Source organism: Phyllobates terribilis, unplaced genomic scaffold, assembly GCF_046119375.1.
Source record: "Phyllobates terribilis strain yellow unplaced genomic scaffold, ASM4611937v1 Scaffold_1__5_contigs__length_1240528914, whole genome shotgun sequence".
Classification (NCBI taxonomy): domain Eukaryota; kingdom Metazoa; phylum Chordata; class Amphibia; order Anura; family Dendrobatidae; genus Phyllobates; species Phyllobates terribilis.
This window is the reverse complement of record NW_027362761.1, coordinates 748,674,942-748,702,269: the sequence shown is the minus strand read 5'-3', so window position 1 is coordinate 748,702,269 and position 27,328 is coordinate 748,674,942. Positions and strand designations below refer to the sequence as shown.

General features: G+C 46.7%; 1 protein-coding gene across 2 annotated transcripts in view; it reads right to left on the bottom strand.

Annotated features, from left to right (window-relative positions):
- The window catches only part of CIST1 (colon, intestine and stomach enriched 1), a 250,454-nt gene that overhangs the window by 126,840 nt on the left and 96,286 nt on the right, over positions 1-27,328 (bottom strand). For both annotated transcript variants that reach the window (XM_073655181.1, XM_073655182.1), the window contains 2 exons: positions 25,452-25,541; positions 3,734-3,820 (listed from right to left, as the gene is read on the bottom strand). In XM_073655181.1, the coding sequence (XP_073511282.1) occupies positions 3,734-3,820; positions 25,452-25,541 (177 nt within the window). The remainder of the gene's footprint in view (positions 1-3,733; positions 3,821-25,451; positions 25,542-27,328) is intronic.

The window sequence follows — 27,328 nt, the reverse complement described above, 5'->3', positions numbered from 1 at the left end:
CCAGTGCTTCCTATTACTGTACACAGTGCTTACTCAGTGCTATGTATACAGCAATCAGGAAAGCAGAGATGGTAATAGACCATCTCTGCTTTCTCTATGGGGAGTCTGGCTGTGTCTGAAAGCTGGCTCCCTGTTCCCGCAGATGCACAATTTTGTGCAGCTGCTATACTATGAAGTAATGTTTTACAATGTCACTGCACAGCATGAAATGGACTGCCCAACATTTATAGTCTATGGGCAGTCTAATATTAGTTAAGTGTGCTGGGCATCTCAATAGGTTGATTCCTCTTCCAGCACCAGCCTCTTTAGCTTGATTGATAGCTCACTATCTGATGTCCTTAACTACTGCCTGATATCACACAGACAGTGAACTATTAATCAAGTTAAAGAGGCTGGTGCTGGAAGGAGAAACAACCTCAGGAGACAGTGTCTCTATGAGAGCTCTGTCATGTTCAGAGCACATAACATCTCACTTACATTTGAATTAAAATACCCATTTCTTGGGAATGCAGCAACAGATAGTAAATATAATGGTGTTGATGGCTTTAAATTCAGACACCTGGTTGCCTATATATTTTGCTTGGTTGAGTGTGTTGATCTCACTGACAGATTCGCCTTAACTGCAAATGACAAACATACCGTATTTTTGGCTTTATAAGACGCACCTGATTATAAGACGCACATAGGTTTTAGAGGAGGAAAATAAGAAAAAGAAAATATTTTGAGCCAAATAGTGTGCTAAAACATTTAATAAAATGTTATGTTATGGGGGATCAGTGGATGATGTGACGCGCCTCCTGGGCCGTGGGGTACTCGGTAGCCGGGCCGGTCGGTGCTGGGGTTGTCACAGTGGCGGTGACCTGGTCTGTGACCCAGGGCGGTCAATAAAAGGGGATGTTGAGAAAAGGGGAATTAAAAAATTATATATATAACATTCGTGACGCCACCTGTGGTATGCGGCTATATGGGGCAGCCGCTACGGTGCAGATCCTCTGGAGCTGATGATGACGCAGCAGAGTTGGTTCAGCTCTCCACAGGTAGAGCTAAGCTCCAGGGCAGGAAATGGTGATGTTATAGATGTTGCTGTGCAGTGTAGTGCAGGGGATGGCGCAGTTAATAATCAGTCCACAACTTAATGGCGGTTTCCTCTTATCTTTACTTGCGGTGGTTAGGCAGACGGGGGCACGGGTACTAGCTGGTAGTAGAGGTCTGGGCGGCCTGGGAGCAAGTTGGGAATCCATCTCGCCAGGTGAAGTTGGAGGCCTTCCCTTTGCGCTAATCTCTTTGGCCCTGCTGCTTGTAGCTATGCTGCGGCCCTCATCCCTGAGCAAAATGTCTTTGTGCTCACCCGTAGAGCAGGCTGCTCGGGCCTTCCTGGAGTGTCGCTCCCACGTGGCGGTGCTGGGCCCTATGAGCTGCTGAGCCTCCGGGCGTCTGATGGGGCCAGGAGACCTGCAGTCTTCTGCCCTCCGGTTTCTGCTGCTGGGCCTTCAGTGCCTCACAACCTCGGACTCCGTTGTCCGGTTCTTCTACGCTCCTCTCTGGGGTGAGCTGCCATGCAGATCCACCCCCCAGGTCTTTCCTCGTCGTTGTCCTGTATTCAACTCCTCTCACTAACTCTAACTAACCCCGCCTCAGATCCCAGTTGCTAAGGGGAGGAGCTCCCCTTGCTAGTCTGGAGCCAGGAAAGTGTTGCATGTTAGTATACCTGACTAGGGGACCCCTGCTTCCTTCCAGGCATGGCATCACCTCTTGTGAGGGAGGCAATGCCACTGTGGCAACCGGACCCCTGGGGTGCCACAGATGCACTGTTATGTGGGATCTGTGGATGATGCACTGTTATGTGGGATCTGTGGATGATGCACTGTTATGTGGGATCTGTGGAGGATGCACTGTTATGTGTGATCTGTGGAGGATGCACTGTTATGGGGATCTGTGGATGATGCCCTGTTATGGGGGATCTGTGGAGGACACTGTTATAGGGGATCTGTGGATGATGCACTTTTATGGGAGATACAGTGTAATGGGCCCCATCTTCCTTCAGAACACACCTACCGCATGTACTGCATGGTTTGGATGCATTCTTAAGGATGACTGGGGTTATTGTCATATTAAAATATAGTAAACATTTTCACCTATTAGCGTACAGTGCTGTCCCTGTTTGTTCACCACCCCCCTCATCCTTAGGAATACACCCACGGACTACATACATGAGTGAATTCTTAAGGATGATGGGGTTGGTAGTCACTTTTACAATAAACACTACTTTGGCCCCTTAAGGTACACTCCCTGGACTGTTTATACTAAATATGACTACAATCCCTATCATCCTTCAGAATACACCCATTAGTACTGTATATTTTGAAGGATGATGTGGGTTATACCAACTCCCCTGCTCACCTATAAAGCAGAAGATCTTAGCTCAAAGGACCTTTCATAAAAGGGACACTTTTTTTTGTCATTGACAGATCACTGATTGGTGGAGGCAGCTCAGCAGCAGTTCCCTCCACCAATCAGTATCCAGCCCTGCAGAGAATTGCTCTCCTCTGCACTAAATAGAGGATTAAGTAGCTGTGTGTCTGCCCACCGCCATGATACACAGCCCGCACCGCCCGCCGGCTGCTTCACATCACCGCCCGCCACAAGGAATGCCCGTGGCAAGCTTCCCCTGGGCCGTGGTGAGTGATAGCTCAGTTTGCACTTTCATGTAAATGTGTCTGTTCACTTTATAAGGCGCATTGAGTTTTTCCCCTCACTTTAAAGGGAAAAAATGCAGCTTATAAAGCAAAAAATACAGTACATAGTGCAACTGACAGCACTGCTCTGAATCCATGCACCACAGTCTCCTCTTTTCTAACTGTGTAATGCTGGGCGACCTCTTTTTGTGTTGATCATCTAACCTAGACTTTCAGTATCACTGTCTTCTATCCCTACACTGATCAGTTTTCCATGACTCAACATTAGGGTAGTCTACAAATCACAGAACGAGAGCCATTTTGTCACATGTGCTCTATTTGGCCTGCAATATGGTTCACAGGACTTTACGGTACATTTGTAGTTGGTGTCTACTATATGGACATTTATGATCCAGGCAACCAGCTCCCTTCATGGTCATGTGCTGACACAAGAAGCTCTCTCCTATGTCAATTCCAATATTGAAATGAAGATGCTAGACAGACACTGACAGTATGGTCCTAGTTTGCAGCTAACAGCAAGATATACTGGCCCCGATTCATTATTTGCATTTTTTTAAATCACTTTCCTTTTTTGTCTTATGGTATTAGTTGCGGTTTTTTGGCACCAATTTCTTTAAAATGGTGCACGAGATTCATGAGTTTTGCACAAAGTTAAAAAGAGGTCTTTTTTTCTGTTTTGAATTGCTTTTGCGAATTTTGCAAAATAGCACAAAAATTGTGCCAAAATACTGGCATAGTCAAAAATACATTGGAAGGGTAGGGAAAGAATGGAGTTGCGCCATATTTTGTGACTTTTAAAAAGTCAAAATTGATGAATAAGGCAAAAACATCTGGAATCACTAAACTATATATAAAATAAACTTCAAAAAAGGCACAAATAGAATAATGAATTGGTTGCAATAAAAAAGGCACAACACAACAAAATTAAACAAAAAACAGGCACAAAGGCAATGACAAACTTTTACTTTTATTTTTTCCTCTCCTTTACTTGGAAGATTATGTTTAAAGCGATGTAACTAATGCACTTTAAGTCTTACCTGTAGAAGTTGTAGTATTGGATGTAGTGGACTGTGTTGTAGAGTTGGATGCTGCTGATGTTTTGGTAGACACAGATGAGTGGGTAGCTGAAATACATGAATACGTATAAGTTATGTATGAGAACGCTTACATTTAAACTTTAACATTTTATTTCTTGTTGATTTTTTCCCTCTGCAAATTCCAAAATCCAAACATTAATATTTAAACTGATATAAAGTAAATAAAATGAGCCCATTGGCTAAAGGGAGGAATAAGATACATTTTCATAAAAAAAACATACTAAGCTTCTTATTTATTTTGAGCCAAGGTAGAAATGCAAGATGACAATATGACAGTAAACTGTGCAATATGTTATTGTGAATGAAAAAATAAAAAAACAGACTAGACGAAAAATGTATTACAGATATAGCAGTTCTTCAAATGCCAAAGATATCACCATGCAGAAAGATAGAAAGATATCACAACACGGAAGAGTGCAATGCAACACATAATAATTCAAAATCAATGGTTTTGTTGTGTGAAGTTGACTTGTGTGTTGGTTTAAGAATGGCTACATCTGTATGTGTTTTTTCAAATATTCACGGTGATTTTGATAGTTTGACCTCTTCATGACCTTGCGATTTTCCGTTTTTGCGCTTGTGTTTGACTCCACCCCCTCCTTATTCCAAGAGCCATAAGTTTTTAATTTTTCTGTTCATTTTCCATGTGAGGGCTTATATTTTTGCGGGACGAGTTGTACTTTTTAATGACACCATTCATTTTATGATGTGATGCACTGGAAAGTGAGGAAAAAAATTCCAAGTGCATTGAAATTGCAAACAAAGTGCAATTCCACCACAGTTTTTTTGTTTTTTTATTTACTATGTTCACTATACGGTAAAACTGATCTGGCAATATAACTCTCCAGGTCAGTACGAATACATAGATACCGAACAGGTATAGTTTTTTTTTTTATTAAAGGGGTGAAAAAAAAATTGTAAGAAAAAAATTTCGCTTGTGTTGCCATTTTCCGAGACTTGTAATGTTTTTATTTTTTGGGATCTATGGCTGTGTGATGGCTTATTTTTTGCACCCTGAGCTGACGTTTTTATTGATACCATTTTGGGGTAGATACTATGTTTTTGTCAGGGGGATACTGTGACAGAGTGGGCATCTGGTTACTCGACCTCCTGCACTTAGTAGAACTGCTTCACCATCCTATTAAACAATGCTGGTTTCCTTGCTGTCTTGGCAAGGATTAATCAGTTCAGTTGGTCTCCTGGAGCTCTCCATCCTGAATTGGTTCAGCTGTTCAGTGTTGGCCACTCACCTCTGGTATATATGCTCGCCAATGGCACTTGGGAGTTGCCAGTGATAGTTCTACTTCCTGGTTTAGTGGTGAAGGAGAAAGTTCAGTGTTTGGAGTTGGCGGTTGGAGAGCTTTTCTGGAGATTGCTGCATGGAGTTTGCTTGTTTTTCCTTATCTTCTAAGATTTGGTTTCCCCATCCTCTACCTCCTTTGTTTCCCACTCTGTTGTTTTGTGAGTATATTTGTATGATTGTAGTTTTCTTTTATCCCGGTCTGTTAACACTTGTCTGTCTGGTTAGTGTTTTCCTTTACACTTCAGCCGATCACCTCCCTGGATGGGGGAAGCATCAGATAAGAGTTAAGTTAGGAGCATAGATAGGTACGAGAACCTGGCGTTTCCACTTTCAGGATTAATCCGGGGGATAGGGATGCCACTAGTTTGAGAGATCGGGGAGGTGCCCACAGTCCCTTAACACTACGTGATGGTTTTGATAACCTCTTATAGCATTTTATTGCAATGTTACAGCGGCCAAAAAACTGTAATTCTGGCGTGTATTTTATATTTTCATAGATCAGAATTTTACAAAGCGATACCAAATATGTGTATTTTTTTATTTTTAATGGAGCAAACAAAGGGTGATTTAAACTTTTGTGTTTTTGTTTTTTTCATAGTTTTAAAAAGTTTTTGTTTTTTACTTTATTTACTAGTCCCCTTAGGAGACTTGAAGTTGCGATCATTCGATCTCCTGTGCTATACATAGCAGTGCTCCAACACTGCTATGAACAGCAGAATTCACAATCTCCTATGAATGCTGGCCAGCATTCACGGGAGTATCATAATGACAGGCATTTGGGTCTTCAGGAGACCCCAGCTGTCATGACAACCCTTTGATGCTCTGTGATTATGTGAAGCCCAGCTGTGCTTGGTATCACAAATCCTAGAAGGGTGTATTGAAGGATTCCTCCACAAGAGGCCCCCATAACCATTCACACATCTCCACCTTCCACCTCAGACCACCAGAGGGAGCCCATTAGGGATAGATAAATAGGGAAGGTGGAGCCAGGCAGCTCAGTTCCTCTGGAGAGTTCAGCAAGTACAAACCAGAATGCAGAGTCGAGCTCAGTTAGTCTAGACTGGAACTGACAGAGAGAAAACCGGTTGAGAGAGTTCCTGCAGTAGAAGCCTGAGAGAGGTCAGTCTGCGGTGGAGCGTGTTCTAGACTCAGTTGTAGCTCAGAGAGGTGAGCTTCAGGTGTGCCGGCGCCATAAGATCGGTGAAGCGCGGCAAGCTGCCGTTAGTGTGAGTAGCCTATTGTGGACCCGAGTAGGCTGAAGGCGAGTAGAGAGAGTTAGTTCATAGGGGGCAGAGGAGCTTAACTAGCTCACCCCGAAGAAGCAGTTACCGGACACCGGGTCCGAAGCTTACCGGGATCTCCATGACCCAGTAAGATAAACCGGAATCCCTGGAGAACTACAAGTCCCAGGATCGCTAAAGTGCTGATACGTACCAGAGCCAGGAGACACATAGGCCCCGTAAGTTGGGAGCGTGTAATCCAAGAAAAGGCCCTACCACAAGGTCAGCCAGCGCAGGACAGAGACAAAGTTAGGCCTAGCTCCAGGCGGGTCAGAAACTTACTACGCAGAGTCAAGAAGCAGGAGGCCCAAAACCCACTCATTGGGGAGGTTCCGGACATACACCCTTCACCCTACAGTGCTCTGGGGAGTGCCTGAATTTCCATCAGTAAAAAGGTACTGAAGTGACTATCGTGTCTGTCCCTGTCCTGCGGGGTCTCTTTGTCCTGCTTTTCCCATACATACACTGCCCTGAGGCCTAGATCCACCTGTGGGGAGCTATACCATCCAGCTGCCTTATCACCGGCCTCAGTGGACTGCGCAGCGCTGGTGAATATCATCAGAAACCATAGGTGGCGTCACGAACTTTTATAAACTTGATATCTATCAACTCCTTTTTAAAGAGAGACCCCAGAGTACGGGCCCAGGAGCCGACCACCGCGACCTCCTTAAGGCTAAAGGCCCGGGTAACCGAGTCAACCCCATCCCCTGGGCTAGTCATCTCTTCTGGCGTCACGAACAGGATTGCGTGCCTGCTGCAACGACGCCGTGTTTTGCCCGTTGCCACCGGGTACTATGCGCCTTTATTCTGAACTGTGTACGTAAAGTTGTGGTGAAGGTTGCCGCCATTGTTGGGCTGCTGAGCGAGAAGAAGGGCGTAACCGCGGGAAAATAAGGGGCGTACCTGCAAAGGAGCGCGAAGTCCCGGACACGCCCCACGCCTCAACGGCAAATCAGGAAGCGCCAGGTCCTGTACGGAGTGTCGCTGAACGCTCTGACGTAGGACGCAAGCAACGCAACGTCCTGAAGATAACCATCACCTGCGGAGCTGCGGCCTACCGGAAGAAAAACCAAAAGGTAGGCCACGGTTAGCTAGGGGGGCGCTAAGATGTCCGTCGAACAGCAGAATGCCGACCTGCCAGTCAGCGTCCCTGAAGTTCAACCCGCGCCCGATGATGAGCAGGCCGAAGCCGCCGCTCCACCGGCAGTGCCTGTAACACCTGTAATTCCTATGACTTTACCGTACATTCCAGGAGCAAAGTGGCTCCCCCAGTACAACGGCAAACCAGATACCCTGTCTGGATTCAAACGGAAGATATGTGGTATCTTAGACATGTACTCTATGACCGGCAAACAAGGAGCTGCCGTTGTATTAGGACAAATGACCGGTGCTGCGGAACGGGAAGTGGAAACATGGTCAGCCGCAGACCAGGAGTCAGTGTCCGCAATATTCCAAAAACTACAGACTGTATTTGAGGACCTTACTGAGGCGGACCTCCGGATGAGGTTCTACAGCTGCTCCCAACAACCAGAGGACAATGTTCGGGACTACGCCTGGCGTCTCCAAGGGGCCCTGTGGACTCTGAACCAGGTTAGTCCAACCAGCGTTGAGAATGAGAACAAAATGCTGACGGAACAGTTTGTCCGGGGACTGAAGTCTCCAGAGGAGAGCAGGACTGTGCGCTGGTGGTCCCTGGATCATCCAGATGCCACCTTTGACAATCTTTAGGACATGGCTATAAAAGGACTGCAGCCCCTGGAAACAAATGCCATCCAACGTTACCAGGGTGGGGCTACTCCAGTGCCTGCTACACCCACCTTATCCCCAGTGGCTGCTGAAGTTAAAGTCCCAGCAACGTCCCCTAAAGAACTGAACAGTCTGCGCTCTTAGGTGCGTCAGTTGAGAAAAACTCTGACCACCGTGCTGAGTGCTCTGCAGCTGCGGACGGAGCCAGAGGAAGGAGGGAAGATCCTGCTAGCCGATAGCCCTGAGGATGTCCCCTGGATGCGAAGGAGGAGGAGGCCAACACCACCCTCTTCGAGGACCAGTGACCAGCGCCGTCCACCGAGGGACCTAACCTGCTACCGATGCCACAGGACCGGACACCTCGCCCAGAAGTGTCCTTTAAATGAGAAAACCCTGGGTCCGAGGGCCGACACCCAGGAGTAGACTCACCAGGCCCATCAGACTGGTACAACAGGTTCGTCGGAGGAAGACCTTTCCTGTCCATTGTACTGGATGGGATCCCGACGCATGCCCTGCTGGACACAGGATCTCAGGTAACCATCATGCCTGACGTTCTCTACAAGAGGTTCTGGTCCATGGATGACCTATGTCCGCCAGCTCCAAATTTAACTGTATATGCCTCAAATGGACTCCCCCTTAACCTACTCAGGGTTAAGAATGTGACTGTAAAGGTGGGGAGAATGGAGCTGAAGGACCAGGGACTAATTGTAGTAGAGACCAATCCTGATGACACTAATCAGTACACGGTACCTGGCACTAACATTGTTGGTAACTGTTTGGGAGAGGTTGTGTTCTTACTCCAACAGATAGCTGACACTGCCAAACCAGGACAGAGGAGGGTGCTACAGAAGGAGATCCGAGTCCTGATGTACCAACAGCAAGTAAGGCTAACAGATGGTGAAATCGGTAACGTGAGGGTAACAGACCCCATACCCATTGTCATCCCCCCAATGAGTGAAATGCTCATCTGGTGTAGAGCTGCCATAGGTCTTAGAGGACAGAGCTATCAGGCGGTAGTAGAACCCCTTTGCTCCGAGCATAGACCCACGCTCTTAACGGCCAGGGCAGTGGTAGATGTACGCAATGGGATGGTGCCTGTCCGTCTTCTCAACTTAGGGGAAGATGAGGTCAAACTGCCACGTTATGCCACTGTTGCCAAAGTACATGCTGTCAATAATAACTGCATCCATGAGGCGGAGTCCTTAACCTCACCAGATGAAGTAGAGGATAATGACCCTGCGACCCAGGTGGAGGATTGGTGTCAACAGCTCCATGTTGGGACAGACACCACTCCTGCCCATCAAAAACAGGGTGTACACCGGGTGGTTCAAGAGTACTCGCAGGTATTCAGTAAACATCCACTAGACTTCGGGAGGATTAAGGGGGTTCAACATCATATCCCCACAGGCAACCATTCCCCAATCAAAGAACGTTATAGGCCTGTACCCCCAACTCACTACCAGAAGGCAAAGGAAATGCTGCATGACATGAGGAAGGCGGGAGTGATAAGGGATAGTTGTAGTCCCTGAGCGGCTCCCCTAGTGCTGGTTAGGAAAAAGGACGGGAGCATGAGAATGTGTGTAGATTACCGTCAAGTAAATCGCATTACACATAAAGATGCATACCCTTTACCACGCATAGAGGGGTCCCTAGCTGCCTTGAAGTCTGCAAATTACTTTTCCACCCTTGACGTCACTAGTGAATACTGGCAAGTAGCTGTGGCTGAGGAGGATCGGGAGAAAACGGCCTTCACCACTCCGATGGGACTCTGCGAGTTCAACAGCATGCCGTTTGGACTCTGCAATGCCCCAGGAACGTTCCAGAGATTGATGGAGTGCTGCCTGGGACACCGCAACTTCGAGACTGTGTTACTTTACCTGGATGACGTAATTGTGTACTCCAGAATGTACGAGGACCACTTGAAACACCTGGCAGAGGTATTTGAGTCACTGTCCCGGTACGGGATGAAGATGAAGCCTTGAAAGTGCCACCTGCTCAAGAAGAAGGTACAGTACTTGGGACACATTGTCAGTCCGGAAGGAATAGCACCAGACCCGGAGAAAGTCACAGCCATCCAGAAGTGGCCGGAGCCGAAGAACCTCAAGGAGGTGCGTCAGTTCTTGGGACTAGTAGGATACTACCGGAGGTTCGTAAAGGACTACACAAAGAAAGCAGCTCCTCTGCAAGACCTCCTGGTAGGGCAGTCCCCCAAAGGCAAAAACCCTCCATTCCACTGGGGTAAGGAGCAAGCAGAGTCGTTTCAGGAGATGAAGGAGATCCTGACAGGTGATGAGATCCTAGCCTACCCTGACTACAGCCAACCGTTCCTGCTGTATACGGATGCCAGCAACGAAGGCCTGGGCGCTGTCTTAAGTCAGAAGCAGAATGGGCAAGAGAAAGTCATCGCATACGCAAGCAGGAAGCTCCATCCGACTGAAAGGAACCCAGAGAACTATAGCAGATTCAAGTTGGAGTTCCTGGCCTTGGTCTGGGCCATCACTGAACGGTTCAAGCACTATCTGGCCTCCAGCAAGTTCACTGCCTTTACTGATAACAACCCCTTGACCCATCTTGAAACAGCTAAGTTGGGGGCACTGGAACAACGATGGATGGCTCGGCTGTCAAACTACCAATTTACAATCAAATACCGGGCGGGCCGCAAGAACGCCAACGCCGATGCCCTGTCTAGGATGCCTCACCAGTCAGACACAGAAGAAGAAGTGGATGACCTGGAAGAGATAGAGCTACCTGCCTTTCACCGGAGTGGGATGATCCATGAGCAACGAGCCTCCAGGAAGCAGCGTGGAAAGACGTTAAACCCCCTGCCTCACCACAGCTGGAAAGAGACCCAGGACAGTGACCCGGTTGTCAGCCGCATCAAACAGATGATAACCCAAGAAGGTGCCTCCCTGGAGAAAGATGCGTCTCTGCAAGCAAAGCAGCTGTGGAACGAGAGAAGCCGGCTGTTTATCTACCGTGAGAAGCTGTGCCGGAGGTACGTTAATCCAAGAACCCATGAGATGGTATGGCAGATAGTAGTCCCTAAGACAGACATCCAGATGGTATTGGAAGCTTACCACGATCAAGCGGGGCACTTTGGCTGGAAAAAGCTAGAGACCCTGCTGAAATGTCGATTCTACTGGGTAGGAATGAGCAGCTCCATTGAAAGGTGGTGCCGGGACTGTGGACCCTGCGGCCTAAGAAGGAAAGACTTCAGCAGCCAGAAGGCACCCCTGCAACCCATCAAGACGACTTGACCCCTGGAGATCGTGGCCCTGGACCTTGTCAAGCTGTCCCCCAGTAGGTCAGGGCACTCCTATGCTCTGACCATGGTAGATCACTACTCACGTTTTCTGGTGGTCGCCCCCGTCAAAAAGATAAGAACTACACCTTACCACCCACAAACAAACGGTCTCTGCGAAAAGATGAACAACATCATCATCGACCTACTGAAGACCATACCACTTGAGGAGAGGAACCAGTGGCCAGACCTACTACCACACCTAGTGGATATGTACAATCATATTCCAGTCAGTTCCACCAATTGCACTCCGGCATATCTCATGCGGGCAAGGCCAGGAAAGCTGCCCATGGATCTGGAGCTTGGTGTTGTTGAACCTGAAGCTGATATGACCACTGAGGACTGGGACAAGACCAGACAAGAGCAGTACAGAAGGGTACAAGCTTGTGTCAAGGACAGTCTTACTCGGGTGAGAGAAAAACAGGAAATTCAATACAACAAAAACGCACCCGCAGAACCTTTCACACCTGGTGAAACAGTACTAAAAAGGAAAAGATGTAACCACAAACTTGATGACCAGTGGGAAAAAGAACCCTACACTGTGTTACCGTCAAGATTTGACAACAAGAAGACATGCATAATCAGTCGTGATGGAGGAAAAACATCTACAACAGTGTCCAGGGACCACCTAAAATTGTGTCCAGATTTACTGAAACCCCAAGAAAAAGTGCCTCTCACAATCCAGGAAGAACCTAAAGAAACGGTGATACACACTGACCTTGGAGACTTCCCAGCTGATTGACCTCAGATAGGAGGTGCAGTAATCATTCCAGTACTCCAATTCTATGAACAGCTATAAAACCCTCTACAGCAAGTTGTACCTGTAAGTGCTGCAGAAGAGCCAGCTCAAGAAGTATCCCCGAATGAAGGATCCCCGGCAGGAGCAGAGCAAGAGGGCCCAGCCAATGGTAGACTTGCCAGTCCAAGAGAGAGGTTAAGGCAGTTTTACAACATGCTTACACGTAGAACTGATAGAGTAACTGAGGATACAGACACTGACACTCCACCAACCACAGCACTACGCAGATCAGTACGCAGCACAAGAGGTAAACCTTCTGCTAGGTACACACAGTAGATGATCAAAATTGCTGAAAGTGTAGATAGTTACCCCTGGGGTATTGGAAATTAAATTGAAATGTACTGCATAATTGTGTATTTTCCATGCATATGTACATTATTTTGTGTTTTGCTTATTTTTGAACAGTTTAAGTGATATGGACACTTTGCCTATTTACTTCTTTATTTACCAAAGAACTTCGTGGCTGAGGACTGTGTTCAGCCTCAAAAAACTGCTTTTGCATATAATTGCGCTCCCTGGAGTGCCCTTTAGGTGACCTCAGAAGGAAAACCTGTCTGGAGTGGCTCTCTTGGAGGTCCAACTCGGGATCTTCATGCCCTGCAGCCACCCCAGGGCCTACGTAGAGGGTTTAGGACAGGTCCCTCAAAACCACAAAGTACTCTACCTTGTGGGATGGACATCCTTCTTGGGAACCTCACCACAGGAGACTTGGATTCTGAGGACACTCTGTATTTGATTTGTTATGTAACGTTAAGATTGGTGCCTCCCATAAAGGGAAGATTGTCCTTATTGTTTTAGTATTGCTTATATTTCCTATTGTTACTGTTTTATAAAATGTACTTCAGCCCGGGAGTGCTGAGTTTAACTAAGGGGGAATGTGAAGCCCAGCTGTGCTTGGTATCACAAATCCTAGAAGGGTGTATTGAAGGATTCCTCCACAAGAGGCCCCCATAACCATTCACACATCTCCACCTTCCACCTCAGACCACCAGAGGGAACCCGTTAGGGATAGATAAATAGGGAAGGTGAAGCCAGGCAGCTCAGTTCCTCTGGAGAGTTCAGCAAGTACAAACCTGAATGCAGAGTCGAGCTCAGTTAGTCTAGACTGGAACTGACAGAAAGCAAACCGGTTGAGAGAGTTCCTGCAGTAGAAGCCTGAGAGAGGTCAGTCTACGGTGGAGCGTGTTCTAGACACAGTTGTAGGTCAGAGAGGTGAGCTTTAGATGTGCCGGCGCCATAAGATCGGTGAAGCGCGGCAAGCTGCCGTTAGTGTGAGTAGCCTATTGTGGGCCCGAGTAGGCTGAAGGCGAGTAGAGAGAGTTAGTTCATAGGGGGCAGAGGAGCTTAACTAGCTCACCCCGAAGAGGCAGTTACCCGACACCGGGTCCGAAGCTTACCGGGATCTCCATGACCCAGTAAGATAAACCGGAATCCCTGGAGAACTACAAGTCCCAGGATCGCTAAAGTGCTGATACGTACCAGAGCCAGGAGACACATAGGCCCCGTAAGTCGGGAGCGTGTAATCCAAGAAAAGGCCCTACCACAAGGTCAGCCAGCGCAGGACAGAGACAAAGTTAGGCCTAGCTCCAGGCAGGTCAGAAACTTACTACGCAGAGTCAAGAAGCAGGAGGCCCAAAACCCGCTCATTGGGGAGGATCCGGACTTACACCCTTCACCCTACAGTGCTCTGGGGAGTGCCTGAATTTCCATCAGTAAAAGGTACTGAAGTGACTATCGTGTCTGTCCCTGTTCTTGCTCTGACCCGGCGGGGTCTCTTTGTCCTGCTTTTCCCGTACATACACTGCCCTGAGGCCTAGCTCCACCTGTGGGGAGCTATACCATCCAGCTGCCTTATCACCGGCCTCAGTGGACTGCGCAGCGCTGGTGAATATCATCAGAAACCATAGGTGGCGTCACAAACTTTTATAAACTTGATATCTATCAACTCCTTTTTAAAGAGAGACCCCAGAGTATGGGCCCAGGAGCCGACCACCGCGACCTCCTTAAGGCTAAAGGCCCGGGTAACCGAGTCATCCCCATCCCCTGGGCTAGTCAATTACGTGACAGGGGTGCCGATGGGCAAGATGAATGACGCACTTCCGTCTGGCGTGTGTTAAATCCCACTGTCAGTGATTAACAGTGGAATTTAACTGGTTAACAGCGGAACACCTTCGGAAGTTAAAGGCACATGATGACTAATTAAATCAGTCATCATGTGTGGGGAAAGATGTGTGCTCGGCATGCAAGCCTACATCAAAGGCAGGAACTCGACCTTTAAAGTAAATATTTGTCAAATATTCTTGAAGGGATTGAAGAGGTTGTCCGGACTTAGAAAGTTACAGTATTCCCTATCCACAGAAGACTTCGCCACTCCCAGCACAATGACCTCAGCCTATGGTCCATGTAGCTGCTATACAACATATTTCTAAATGCTTTTAACAGCAGTTCAGGCAAGATGTCTGCCTCATAATAATGTATATAAATGCTACAACTAGAAAATACAACACTGATTGGAAAAGAAGAATATGTTTCACTATATGGTTTTATTTATAAAAAAATTATAGATTAATTCCCTTTAAGGAAGATCTTTCACCAAATTTTTCATGTTGACCTGGATACATGATATAATAGACACTGCAAAGCAGAATAAAACTTTGATTTTTCTTCATTGTTTTTTATTTAACATCTCCATTACAGTTATTAGTGATGAAAGTTTTTGGCCCCTAAAAAGTTAGTTTTTTTAAGTCCAAGTGGACATTACCAGAAAGATTTCACTGGGAGGCGTGTACTTCTTCTTCTTTCTGATGCTGACCAATCATATGCAGACAGCAAGACACTGGAGAAAGAAAATGGCCCCCACAATGACTTAGAACAGACTCACTGTGATATATAATGACAAACAGTCTGTTCTCCTCAATAAAAAGCGATGACGTGCTGAAGTATAGCAGAGCTGTGATTAACTAACAGCTTTCAGCTCTCATTTCTGACAATCAATGTGGGGGTAGGGACAGTGGTGCTCCTCTCATGGTGCTGGCAGCTCTGCCAGTCATAGTCAGGCATCCGCATACAAGGCGAAAAATAATACGCCCCTAGTATAGCTTAGAATAAACTATTTAACAAGTTTAGCTAGAAAGAAGAAATAGTGTTCACACTGTTCATTCATCTAAAATCTAGTAGACATGTCAATTGATAGTTCACTGAGATAATTTAACATTGTTTGTCTAGTAACTGGAAAAACAACTCTGTCAGCAATGTTATCAGAGTTTATATATGTTCTTCCTTGAATAAAAAAAATCCACCTTAAAAATATTTTGTCATAGTGTTAATTTTTGAAAATGGAATATTTTCTTAAAAGGGTTGTCTACTACTCGGACAACCCCTTCTCAATCACTATATTTTTTCCCATATAAAATGATAACAGCATATACTCACCTCTGGTGCAGGCACCATTGCAGCATTGTCAGTAACTGATCTCTCAAGGCTCGCTTGACATTGGTGGCTGGGCATGCGTGACATACCAATCAGCGGTTGCTTCACTCTCACCTCCGGATGATACTGACATCTGGAAGATGTCAGAGAGCAGCAGCATGCTCTCACTTCTTCCAGGTGTGAGTTTCATCCAAAGGAAGTGAGAATGAAGTGGCTGATGATTGGCTGCATGGCTGGCTCACGTGTCAAAATAATGTCACCTAAGCCCCAGTTGAGCAGACACCAACATATAACAGCAGCCACACCAGAGGTGGGTATAGCTGATATTATTTGGCATGGGGGAAATACAGTGATTGGGAAGGGGTGTCCAAGCAGTGTGTAGGAGTGGTACAGGTGATGTTCTCCCTGACACTCCAAGGGGTTAAATGTGTTTTATATAAATGTATGTTTCCAAAGGTAGAACCCTCTGGGGCTGAACTTTAGCCTAGACATGGTTAACGGTAACGGCCAGCCCAGATAGGGGAGGGGTAACTGAGAGTTAGTGGCAGTCAGTCGTGAGACAGTGAGAGGTGATAGCAGCAGCCGCAGGCTTCAGGCCGCTAGGGACAGCGCGAGCCTAAAATTACTCGGGGCAGTGAATGGTCAAAGAACCCCTCTGTGTGAGTTTGCTTGTAGGCCTGGGACCTCAAGATGGACGTCAGAGCCCTTGGGTGCAGGAGAAAATTGGACTCAAACTCTCAGTAGCAGAGGGTGATGGCATTCGGGTACACTACTAGTGGTGGAAAAGAATTCCTAGTGCTAGGGAAGTTAGCAAGAGAGATACTCTACACATACCGAGAACCATGGCAGAAGTTGTGCCCGGTACCTGTGGGAAAGACAACAAACTGTTGGGCCTTATCCTTTATGCCTGTTTGTAAAGAATGCCAGTTACCAAGTAAAAGTTTGATTGCTTTTACGAATTTTGTGTCCCCTGGATTGATTGCTGCAAAGGTTCCAGAAGAGGAAACCCTGGAGCCAGTGGAGGTCTGCAGGCCAGAAGTAAGTGTGTTGCACCCCACACACGACAACACACCGGGATGGGGACACTATTTGTCTGTAGGGTGCCTCAGCGAGCAGAAGCAGCAGTTCGTCCACCTTACAAGTGGACAACCCTTTAAAAATACCAGTGGGCCAAAATATTGAGTGTAATTTTTTGTAATGCTGTTGCCACTCATTTAGTAATCATCCTGATATATATGTTGTAAGATGGCCGCTGGACAGGAGGATCCACTGTTTATTAGCGGAAGGTGCCAAGTTCCCCAGCTTTGGACAGAGGGGGAGTATGTAAGATGGCCACCGGATAGGTCCTTGACGGGAGATATGTATCACCCAGGTTGGTAGCTTCTGTGATGTAAAACCTGGAAAACATGCTCCAACACGTTTAGTGCTGAGGGGGTTAATAGTGCATGTCAGGGCCAGTTTTTACGAGCAGTCATAAGAGTCAGGCAGGATTGGCTGCTCACATATCCCCACCCCAGGGCCTGTGTATAAAATGGAGACCGAGTGTTTCATTCAGTGTCTGTGGCTGGAGGTGTCGAGATCTCCACTGTGTCTGTGCTACAGGACACTGACTGGGAGCAGGCGAACCCGCATTACTGAATGGACTGTTTTCTTGTTTTGTTACTTTGTGCCAGACAAGGAGGTGTTTTATTACTTTGTGCCGGACAAGGCTATGTTTCATTTACTTTAAGAGTGCGGTTTATGAAGTCTGAATAAACCCACCTTGAACATTTTAAAGACACTAACTCCTGTGACTACCTCAAAAGCGGCTGAGTGAGAACCAAACCCCTTACAATGTCCACCAGTGATGTTCAGCCTCGGTGTGTACGCATTCGCTGTCTGCTCTTACTTCACCAGTTATTCTTGCACATGAAGAAAACAAAAACTTTAGTTATGCTTTTTTTTTTACTTTTACTTTAGAGGAGGTACCAATTAATGAATCTCAAACAGGAAAGAGAGTATCAGAAGGTTCAGACACTACATAAGAAATGTAGTCTGAGCAACCAAAACTGCGAAAGTTTTTTCTGGCTTTGCTCTCCGTCCACAAAATATAGCAAAACAAAAGAAATAGATAAAGGTATATTTTTTTCTGCTAAAACAGCATAAATCCTGACTCCCCCCCCCTATCTCTGGTATGTGACCCAACTTTCCAATCCTGATTTCTCCCTACCTCTGCTCCTACATACACATGATATGTGACCAACTTTCCAATCCTGACTTCTCCCTTCTTCTGCTCCTACATACACATGGTATGTTTTTCAACTAACAACTACTACCCCCCACTCTTATTTATGACCTTGTTTACTTGGCCCTTGAATATCCAGCATCTGGCTCAGCCTTAATCAGCTGATCAAGATGAGCACAGACCACTCCCCTCTGGTTCACACATGAATTCATTCTATAGCATATATATTGTGAGTTACTTGCCTGCATCAACTTCAGTCTATGCAGACTTTAGTCTGCAGTGCATAGCCTAAGTGTATTGCTTAAGTGTAGAAATATGAATTATACCTGAATTTAACCTGAAGGTAACTGGATACTCGGTTACTGTAAACAATGTTTGTGTGTGTTTTCACTCTCACCCATATAGTCCTCCACTTTCTACTAACCGCCTTAATTCCTACACCTAGTAAGGAACTGGTCATCTCTCCCTCCATCCTCCTCATCCATCTCACCTTCCCTCATAACTATTCTTCAACATTCAATCCAAACACAGACAGCCACCTCTTGCTATATCCTGCTCCCACCTGCTAACACTTTCCTTGCTCCTCCTCACTGCTGACGATATCTCTCCTAATGATGGTCCTTCTCACCACATCCCTACAGTCACTTCTACATCCTACCCACGATTTATCACAAATTTCCGTAACCCTTCTGACCTTATACCTATATGCCCAGCCCCCACTTCTCCAGTCCCATTAACAGTAGTCCTATAGAACTCTCGCTCTGTCTGCAACAAACTCTCATACATCCATGATCTTTTCATTACTAACAAACTTTCCTTCCTCGACATCACCAAAATCTGGCTCAACCCCTCTGACAGAGCCTCTCCAGCTGCACTTTCGTATGGTGGATTCCATCTTTATCACACACCCCATGCCAACGGAAGCATGGTGGAGGAGTTGGTTTTCTCCTGTCAGATAACTGCTCCTTCACCCCAATTCCACTGACAACCTCCATTTCCCTTCTTTCTTTTGAGGTGCACTGTGTGCGCATCTACTCCCTCTCATTTACCGCCCCCCCAGGGTCATCCACCACCTTCTTCGACAACTTCACTACCTTGCTGCCTCATTTCCTTTCCGCTGACATCCCCACTATCATCATGGGCGACTTCAACATCCCCATTGACACTTCCCTCTCAGCTGTCTCCAAGCTTCTATCTCTCACTTCCTCTTTCGGTCTTCCGTAGCCAATCACAAAGATGGCCACACTCTGGACCTCATCTTCACCTGCCTCTGTTCCCTATCTAACCTCTCTAACTCACCTCTCCCTCTTTCTGACCACAACCTACTTACATTCTCTTCCGTCTCCTCTCCAGGTCCAAAACCCCCAATCCACAAATCTGCACATCCTCGCATAAATCTTAAACACCTTGATCTACACTCACTCTCTGAATCCCTTCTCCCTCTTACAGACATAAGTTCCTTACACAATGCAGATGCTACGTCTCCTCTACATAACACCACAATAGCTGTAGCTCTCGATTCGGTCGCCCTCTCACACATACCAAAGTTCGCAAAATCAACAGACAACCCTGGCACACCAACCTAACCAAAGAACTGAGGCAGGCTTCCAGAGTTGCTGAGCGAAGATGGAAAATATCCCACTCCAAAGGGCACTTTGTTACGCTCGCGCCCGGACTGACTGGCGTGAGCGTGATTAGTGATCCCACTGTACCATGAACCGAGGAGTGCCTGGAGGGGCGTAACTAAGCATCAACCCGGTCCGACCAAGGTCGCATGGCGGCTCAGTCGACTCCGTGAACCAGGGAGGAACCGAGCACAGGGACCAGGTGCTACTCCAGGTCAGACCCCGGTCACAGCTGTTGACCCACACCGGGGAATGCAGGAACAGGCAGGTTAGCTGGTATGCAGATAGGTGGGTACTGGCAGGCATAGCTGGTATGACGGCAGGTGGGTACTTAGCAGGCACGGCTGGTATGTAGGCAGGTGGGTACTGGCAGGTAAGAACGCAAGCTGGATAGGGACCAGTACAGACTGGGATACAGGAACAGAGCCGCAGGTGCGGTGGACTAGCAGAGCAAAGCCGCAGGAGCGGTGAACAAGCAGAGCGGAGCAAAACCGCAGGTGCGGTGAACAAGCAGAATGGAGCAAAACCGCAGGTGCGGTGAACAAGCAGAGCGGAGCAAAACCGCAGGTGCGGTGAACAAGCAGAGCAGAGCAAAACCGCGGGTGCGGTGAACAAGCAGAGCAGAGCAAAACCACAGGTGCGGAGAACAAGCAGAGCGGAGCAAAACCGCAGGTGTGGAGAACAAGCAGAGTGGAGCAAAACCGCAGGTGCGGTGAACAAGCAGAGCGGAGCAAAACCGCAGGTGCGGTGAACAAGCAGAGCGGAGCAAAACCGCAGGTGCGGTGAACAAGCAGAGCGGAGCAAAACCACAGGTGCGGAGAACAAGCAGAGTGGATCAGAACCGCCGGAGTGGTGAACAAGCAGAGCAGAACAGAACCGCAGGTGTGGTAAACAAGCGGAGCAGAGCAGAACCGCCGGAGCGGTGAACAAGCAGAGCAGAACAGAACCGCAGGTGCGGTAAACAAGCGGAGCAGAGCAGAACCGCCAGAGCGGTGAGCAAGCAGAGCAGAACAGAGCAGAAGGTGAAGGCAGACAGGAAAGGGCTCTGTTCACATGGAACAGACTGGAAAATACAGGAAGATTGTTAGAACACAGGAGGTAGATACAGAGGCAGGGAAAGGGGACAAGCAGAACCAGATACACACAAGGTACTTACAATGAAGTAGCGAGTGGACACAAAACTCACAAACAGAAGTACAGAGACAACGAGTTGGAGTTAGGTGCAGGTTCAGACACTGCAGGCAAAGGGAAGGTATGGACATAGAGAGAAACAAGTAACGGGCTAGGACACTGTTCAGACAGGAACTGAACCGGGAACAAGATACAGGAACGAGCCTGGGAACTCAGCCCCCAGGGTGGCGGAAACAGACTAGAAGTCAGAGATACAGGTAGCGGCCCTGGGTACTCGGCCCCCAGGGTGGCGGAAACAGACTAGAAGTCACAGGTACAGGAAAAGGCCCTGGGTACTCAGCCCCCAGGGTGGCGGACAAACTAGAGTCAGGACAGGACCTGCCACCTCAGTTGCAAAAGACAAACTGAGTGAAAGTGTTGCTCAGGCACCTCCTACTGGGTGGACTCACAGCAATAGGCTGGGGATGCATTAGGACTGTGCACACAGTAGCTATAAGAAACAAGCAGAAAGCCGCGCCGACGCCCTAAGCAATCAGACAAGAGACATGGACACAGCAGGTAATGGAGCAAAGAGTGCAGCATGGACTGACAGGTAAGATTGCGGTCTTGCATGGTGGGAGGTGGTGCACCATGCAAGCACGCCGCCAGGGATGTTACACACTTCATTGCATTCAACCAGTCCCTCATTACTTTTAAGTCCACACTCACTGCTACGAAACAAACATACTTCTCATCTCTCATATCCTTCCTGTCTCACAATCCTAAATAGCTATTCAACATATTTATTAATGATCTAGTGGAAGGGTTGCATAGTAAAATAGCAATATTTGCAGATGATACTAAACTTTGTAAAGTAGTTAACACAGATGAGGATAGGGCACAGCTACAGGAGGATTTAGATAAAATGGGGAGTTGGGCCAAAAAATGGCAAATGGGGTTCAATGCCGATAAATGTAAGGTCATGCACATGGGAAAGAAAAACAGCAATCACCCATACATATTAAATGGGAAAACGTTGGGGAAATCTGACATGGAGAAGGACCTGGGCGTCTTGGTTAATAGCAAATTAAATTGGAGTGCCCAGTGTCAGGCAGCAGCTGCGAAGGCAAATAGAGTCATGGCATGCATCAGAAGAGGAATAGGGGCATATGATGAGAACATTGTACTTCCTCTGTATAAAGCGCTGGTAAGGCCGCACTTAGAATATTGTGCACAGTTCTGGGCTCCGGTGCTCAGGAAAGACATATTGGAGCTAGAGAGGGTACAAAGGAGGGCGACTAAGGTAATAAAGGGAATGGAGGGACTAGAATACCCAGAGAGGTTGTCAAAATTAGGCCTATTTACGTTGGAAAAGAGAAGGCTTAGGGGAGACCTCATAAACATGTATAAATACATCAGGGGGCAGTACAGAGATCTCTCCCATGACCTGTTTATACCAAGGATGTTGACAAAGACGAGGGGGCACACTATGCGTCTGGAGGAAAGGAGGTTCCTGCACCAGCATAGAAGGGGATTCTTTACGGTCAGAGCCGTGAGACTCTGGAACTCTCTGGGAGAGGAAGTGGTGATGTCCAACTCACTTAATGAGTTCAAGAGAGGCCTGGACGCCTTTCTTGAGAACAATAAAATTACATCTTATGCTTAGTGATATTTAATTAATCCAGATTGGATGCCTCAATCACGCCCATCCTCAAAAAGCCCTCCCTTGACCCATCCTCTGTGTATAGCTATCGACCCATATCACTTCTCCCCTAGGCCTCAAAACTACTGGAACAACACGTCCATCTTGAACTGTCCTCCCACCTCTCACACTTGCTCCCTCTTTGACCGCTTACAATCTGACTTTCATCACTCTGCTGAAACTGCCCTGACTAAAGTCACTAATGACCTACTAACTGCCAATCCAAGTGACACTACTCTGTACTCCTCCTCCTGGACCTGTCCTCTGCTTTTGACACAGTGGGCCATTCCCTATTACTACAGATTCTCTTATCTTTTGGCATCACAGACTTGGCCCTAGCTTGGATCTCGTCATACCTAACAGACAGGACATTCAGTGTCTCCCACTCACACACCACCTCCTCACCTCGCCCCTATCTGTCGGTGTCCCTCAAGGTTCAGTTGTAGGGCCCCTGCTCTTCTCCATTTACACCTTCGGCCTGGGAAAGCTCATAGAGTCTCATGGCTTCCAGTACCACCTCTATGTTGATGATACACAGATCTACCTCTCTGGACCCGATATCTCCTCCCTACTAACCATAATCCCACAATGTCTGTCCGTTATTTCATCCTTCCTCTCTGCTAGATTTCTAAAACTTAACATGGAAAAAACAGAATTTATCACCTTTCCCCCATCTCACTCAACCTCCCCAACAGACCTATCAATTAAAGTAAATGGCTGCTCACCCTCCCCAGTCCCGCAAGGGGGTAACCCTGAACTCTAATCTATCCTTCAAACCACATATCCAAGCTCTTTCCTCATCCTGCCGACTCCAACTCAAAAATATTTTCCAGATCCGCACATTCCTTACTCAAGAATCTGTAAAAACACTAGTGCACGCTCTCATCATCTCCCGCCTCGACTACTGCAACCTCCTACTCTGTGGCCTCCATTCTAACACTCTCGCACCCCTCCAATCTATCCTAAACTCTGCTGCCTGACTAATCCACCTGTCCCCCGGCTATTTCCTGGCCTCTCCCCTCTGTCAATCCCTTCACTGGCTCCTCATTACCCAGGGACTCCAGTTCAAAACCCTAACCATGGCATACAAAGCCATCCACAACCTGTGTCCTCCATTCATCTGTGACCTAGTCTCCCGGTATATACCTACACGCAACCTCCGATCCTCACAAGATCTCCTTCTCTACTTCCCTCTTATCTCCTCTTCCCATAATCGCATATAAGATTTCTCCCGTGCATCCTTCCTACTCTGAGACTCTCTACCCCAACATATCAAACTTTCGCCTTCAGTGGAAACCTTCAAAAGGAACCTGAAGACCCACCTCTTCTGACAAGCCTAGAAACCTACAGTAACCACCGCTCCACCATATCACTGCACGACCAGCTCTGCCCCCACCTACTGTATCCTCACCCATCCCTTGTAGATTGTGAGCCCTCGTGGGCAGGGTCCTCTCTCCTCCTGTACCAGTCAGTGACTTCTATTGTCTAAAATTATTGAACTTGTTTTTATTATGTATACCCCTTTTCCCATGTACAGCACCATGGAATAAATGGTGCTATAATAACAAATAATAATAAATAAACAACCTTTTTGTTACTACCCTGTCCTGGCTCCAACACCAGCTTGTCCCTTAACTATTGCTTTGGTCGACTCCTATTATCCCGTGGATTGGGCTACCATGGATACCCAGTGCACACTTATGAGGTCATGTTTCCAGGCCTCAGTTTTCAAGAAATTGGTGTGCTAGCCGCTATCTAGGATTTTTGTACCACACTCCACTACTCTTTGCTAGCGAGTCACTTGACATATGCTGCTCTGCTGCACTGCTGTGCCCTGCTACTTTCCTTCAAATGTGTCCCCTGACATTCCTAGAGCTGCTACAACACTCAAATCTGCTACAGTGATGGGCACTGGTATATTATCACCTTGAGTCTACAGACCTACTCAGTTCTGCTACATCAACAAAGTTTACTCTACTGTGCTGTTATCTCAACTTTGCTTCTTCAGTCTTCCTTCATAGAGTCTCCAGCTTTCCTACTATTCTATTCCTCCTGTTGGCTTCCTGCCATTAGCATCTCCACTGCTTCAGCCGGTCCTCTTTAATACACAAACATCATCAGTCCATGCTACTCAACAACTGCTCAATCGGATCGAGGGCTTTGAGAATCCACCTCCCCAGGTGAAACATACCATCTTTACATAAGTATTGAGTAGAGTCCGCTTTCGATGTAAAATGTTTTGTCCAGCCAGAAAAAGATTTTTAGATGAGTTTAAAATTGAAATATACTCAATTTAGAAATATACTTTCATTATCTAAGTTCTACCCATGCCCTACTGTCAGCACAAGTTTTGGATCCTCTCTGACTTTGGCACAGGATAGAGCTCCCTGTTTCAACAACCAGCCACTTAGACACATCACTGGCCAGGCACAGACACTGGACCCTTTCTCCTTTGTCAAATCCAAGGTTGTGATCCAGGACTGGCACTAACAGTGGGACTTCAGTGAATCAATGATGATTAAACTACATTATGTATGTATTTACATTTTAAACATATCTAAAGATAATTTCTTAGCTAGACAACCTTCAGCAGCTAACAGACAGACAGTATTTTTTCTTTAAAGTGAACCTGTCATCTGATTCATGCTGCCCAAACCACAGGCAGCATGAACCAGTGTATGGCTGTTCTATTGCAGCCATTTACAATTTATTCTAAAACACTGCGGCAAGAATACATACTTTGAGAAACCGACCAAGGACTATGTGTCTTAGCGGACTAGTCCATGGCAGGTCCCCGGTGGCTTCTTTCTACCCCGGATCCTGTTGACATGTCTCTCCCTATGCACACACATAAGGAGAGCATAGAGGGGAGCCAGGCGAGGAGAAGCCTAGATCGACCTTGGACTAGTCATCTGAGGCATATGGTCCCCAACTTGCACTTCAAAGCATGTTTTTTCTGAAACACTGCAATGTTTCAAACTAAAACATACATGGCTGCAATTACCGATGTCTGATTCATGCTGCCCTTTATTTAGGCAACATGATTCAAATGACAGGTTCCCTTTAATACTTTTGACGACACTATCATTCTGTCTCTACTACATTGGAGATGTCTGTATTACATTCCTAAATATCTTACCTGTGGATGTTACATTATCAGATGTAGGTTTTGCAGTAGTGGACTGTGTGGTAGATTTTGTTGTTTCTGTTGTAGACGATGATTTCGAAACTGAAGAATGTGAATATATATTAGAATTAGGACACATAGATTTAAAAGAAAAAAAAATAGATTTTTTTTCCATAAACCACAAAATCAAAATATTTTAACTGATATAAAATAAATCATATGAGCACCTTAGCTCAAGTTTGCAAATAAAATAAAACTCCAGATATAACTGCAAATAAAACATTTTGATTCTATCAATTCAGTCGCGTCCAACCGTTGAATACTCTATAGGCCGGTTCTCACCATGCATCCCTGTTTTCCATTGCTTTTATCAATCACAAAAAGTATAAAGTAGATGACAAATTTATTTTGTCTTTGTGCTCATATTTTACACCATATTTTGTCCATTTTGAAAAAGATCACAAAAAAGAAGCGTAGCTTATTGGATTCATAAAATGTTCTTAATGCACAAAAAGGTGTGCATAAATTATTTGTGTATGTCTTAAGCTTAAATGCTGCAGCATTTCAGGGGAAAAAAAGAGTTCAATGTGCAAACACTGACTTTCAAGAGGCCAATCCCCACTAGCTTCTCTTCTGCTTAACTAGACTGACCAGTCTTTCTCTGTACACACATAAGGACTAGGGACATGTCACCCCTAGCTATGCTGGGTCGCTGGGCTCTGCTACAATACCCAATTTTACTACATCGCTGGGCATTGCCACATCATTACCTTGAGTTTCCTGACCTACTCAACTCTGTTACAGCTCTGTCAAGCTAACTGACTAGGGAAGAAGGCTGGCAACTAAATACCACATGGACTAGTCACCTCGTCCCTGGCATAGCTCTAAACTATGTTTTTCGCTGAAGTGTAGTGTTGTTTTGGAGTACAACTTACCGTACTTGTTTGTAATGCAGGAGCCGGTCTCTGATTCACAAACCCCATGGTTCAGGCACCTTAAATCAAGTGACAGGTTCCCTTTAAAGAACCTGTTATATTAAAAAAATTTGATTATATAATCAATTATTTTTAATATAAAATTAAATGTACCACTTTAATAGTATTTAATTTATTAATTTTTACATTGGCCACTGGGGGCTGTCATTTTTATTTGGGAGGTGTAAGAAGCTAAGCAGCATCTTACACACCTCACTTATAGCAGCCATGGCCATAAGAGACTGTGGTCGGTCACCGACCCTATCTCTTACATTAGAGGCCGCTCCTCCTGCCTCTACCTGCGACCTGGGCACACCTCCTGGGCTGTCCAGGTCGCAGCTGTGGGAGGAGATTGCGGCCATTTTATTGTAGCCCACAGCATATGTGCGGGCTTCAGTTTCCCCCTGTCATCGCACGCACTGCTCAGTGTATGCGATGACAGTCTGGAGCAGCCAGGGAGAGGAAGTGCCGAGGAGCCGAGGTTCTGGGTAGCGGAGATCCCGGGGAGTGCAAGTGCCGGGGAGCGGAGGTCCCGGGGTGAGTATGTGCAGCGGTGGTGGCCAGCGGTGATCTCAGCCTGTCAGTATTACACTAAAGGCTGCAGATCACCGCCGACCTGTTCAGGGCACAGCAGCGAGATCATCCATCTGTTGTGCCCTGAACACACTGAACAGGATGCAGAACTGCTTGTGAGTGCCCGTAAGAAGTTTTTATTTGTATTTATTGAATATATAGGGCCATATTTACAAGGAGAAGGGTGATGGGGGCCATATATACAAGGAGGAGGAGGAGGATGGGGGGCCATATATACAAGGAGGAGGAGGATGGGGGGCCATATATACGAGGAGGAAGATGATGATGGGGGGCCATATTTATATAGAAGGAGGATGATGATGGAGGGCCATATTTATACAA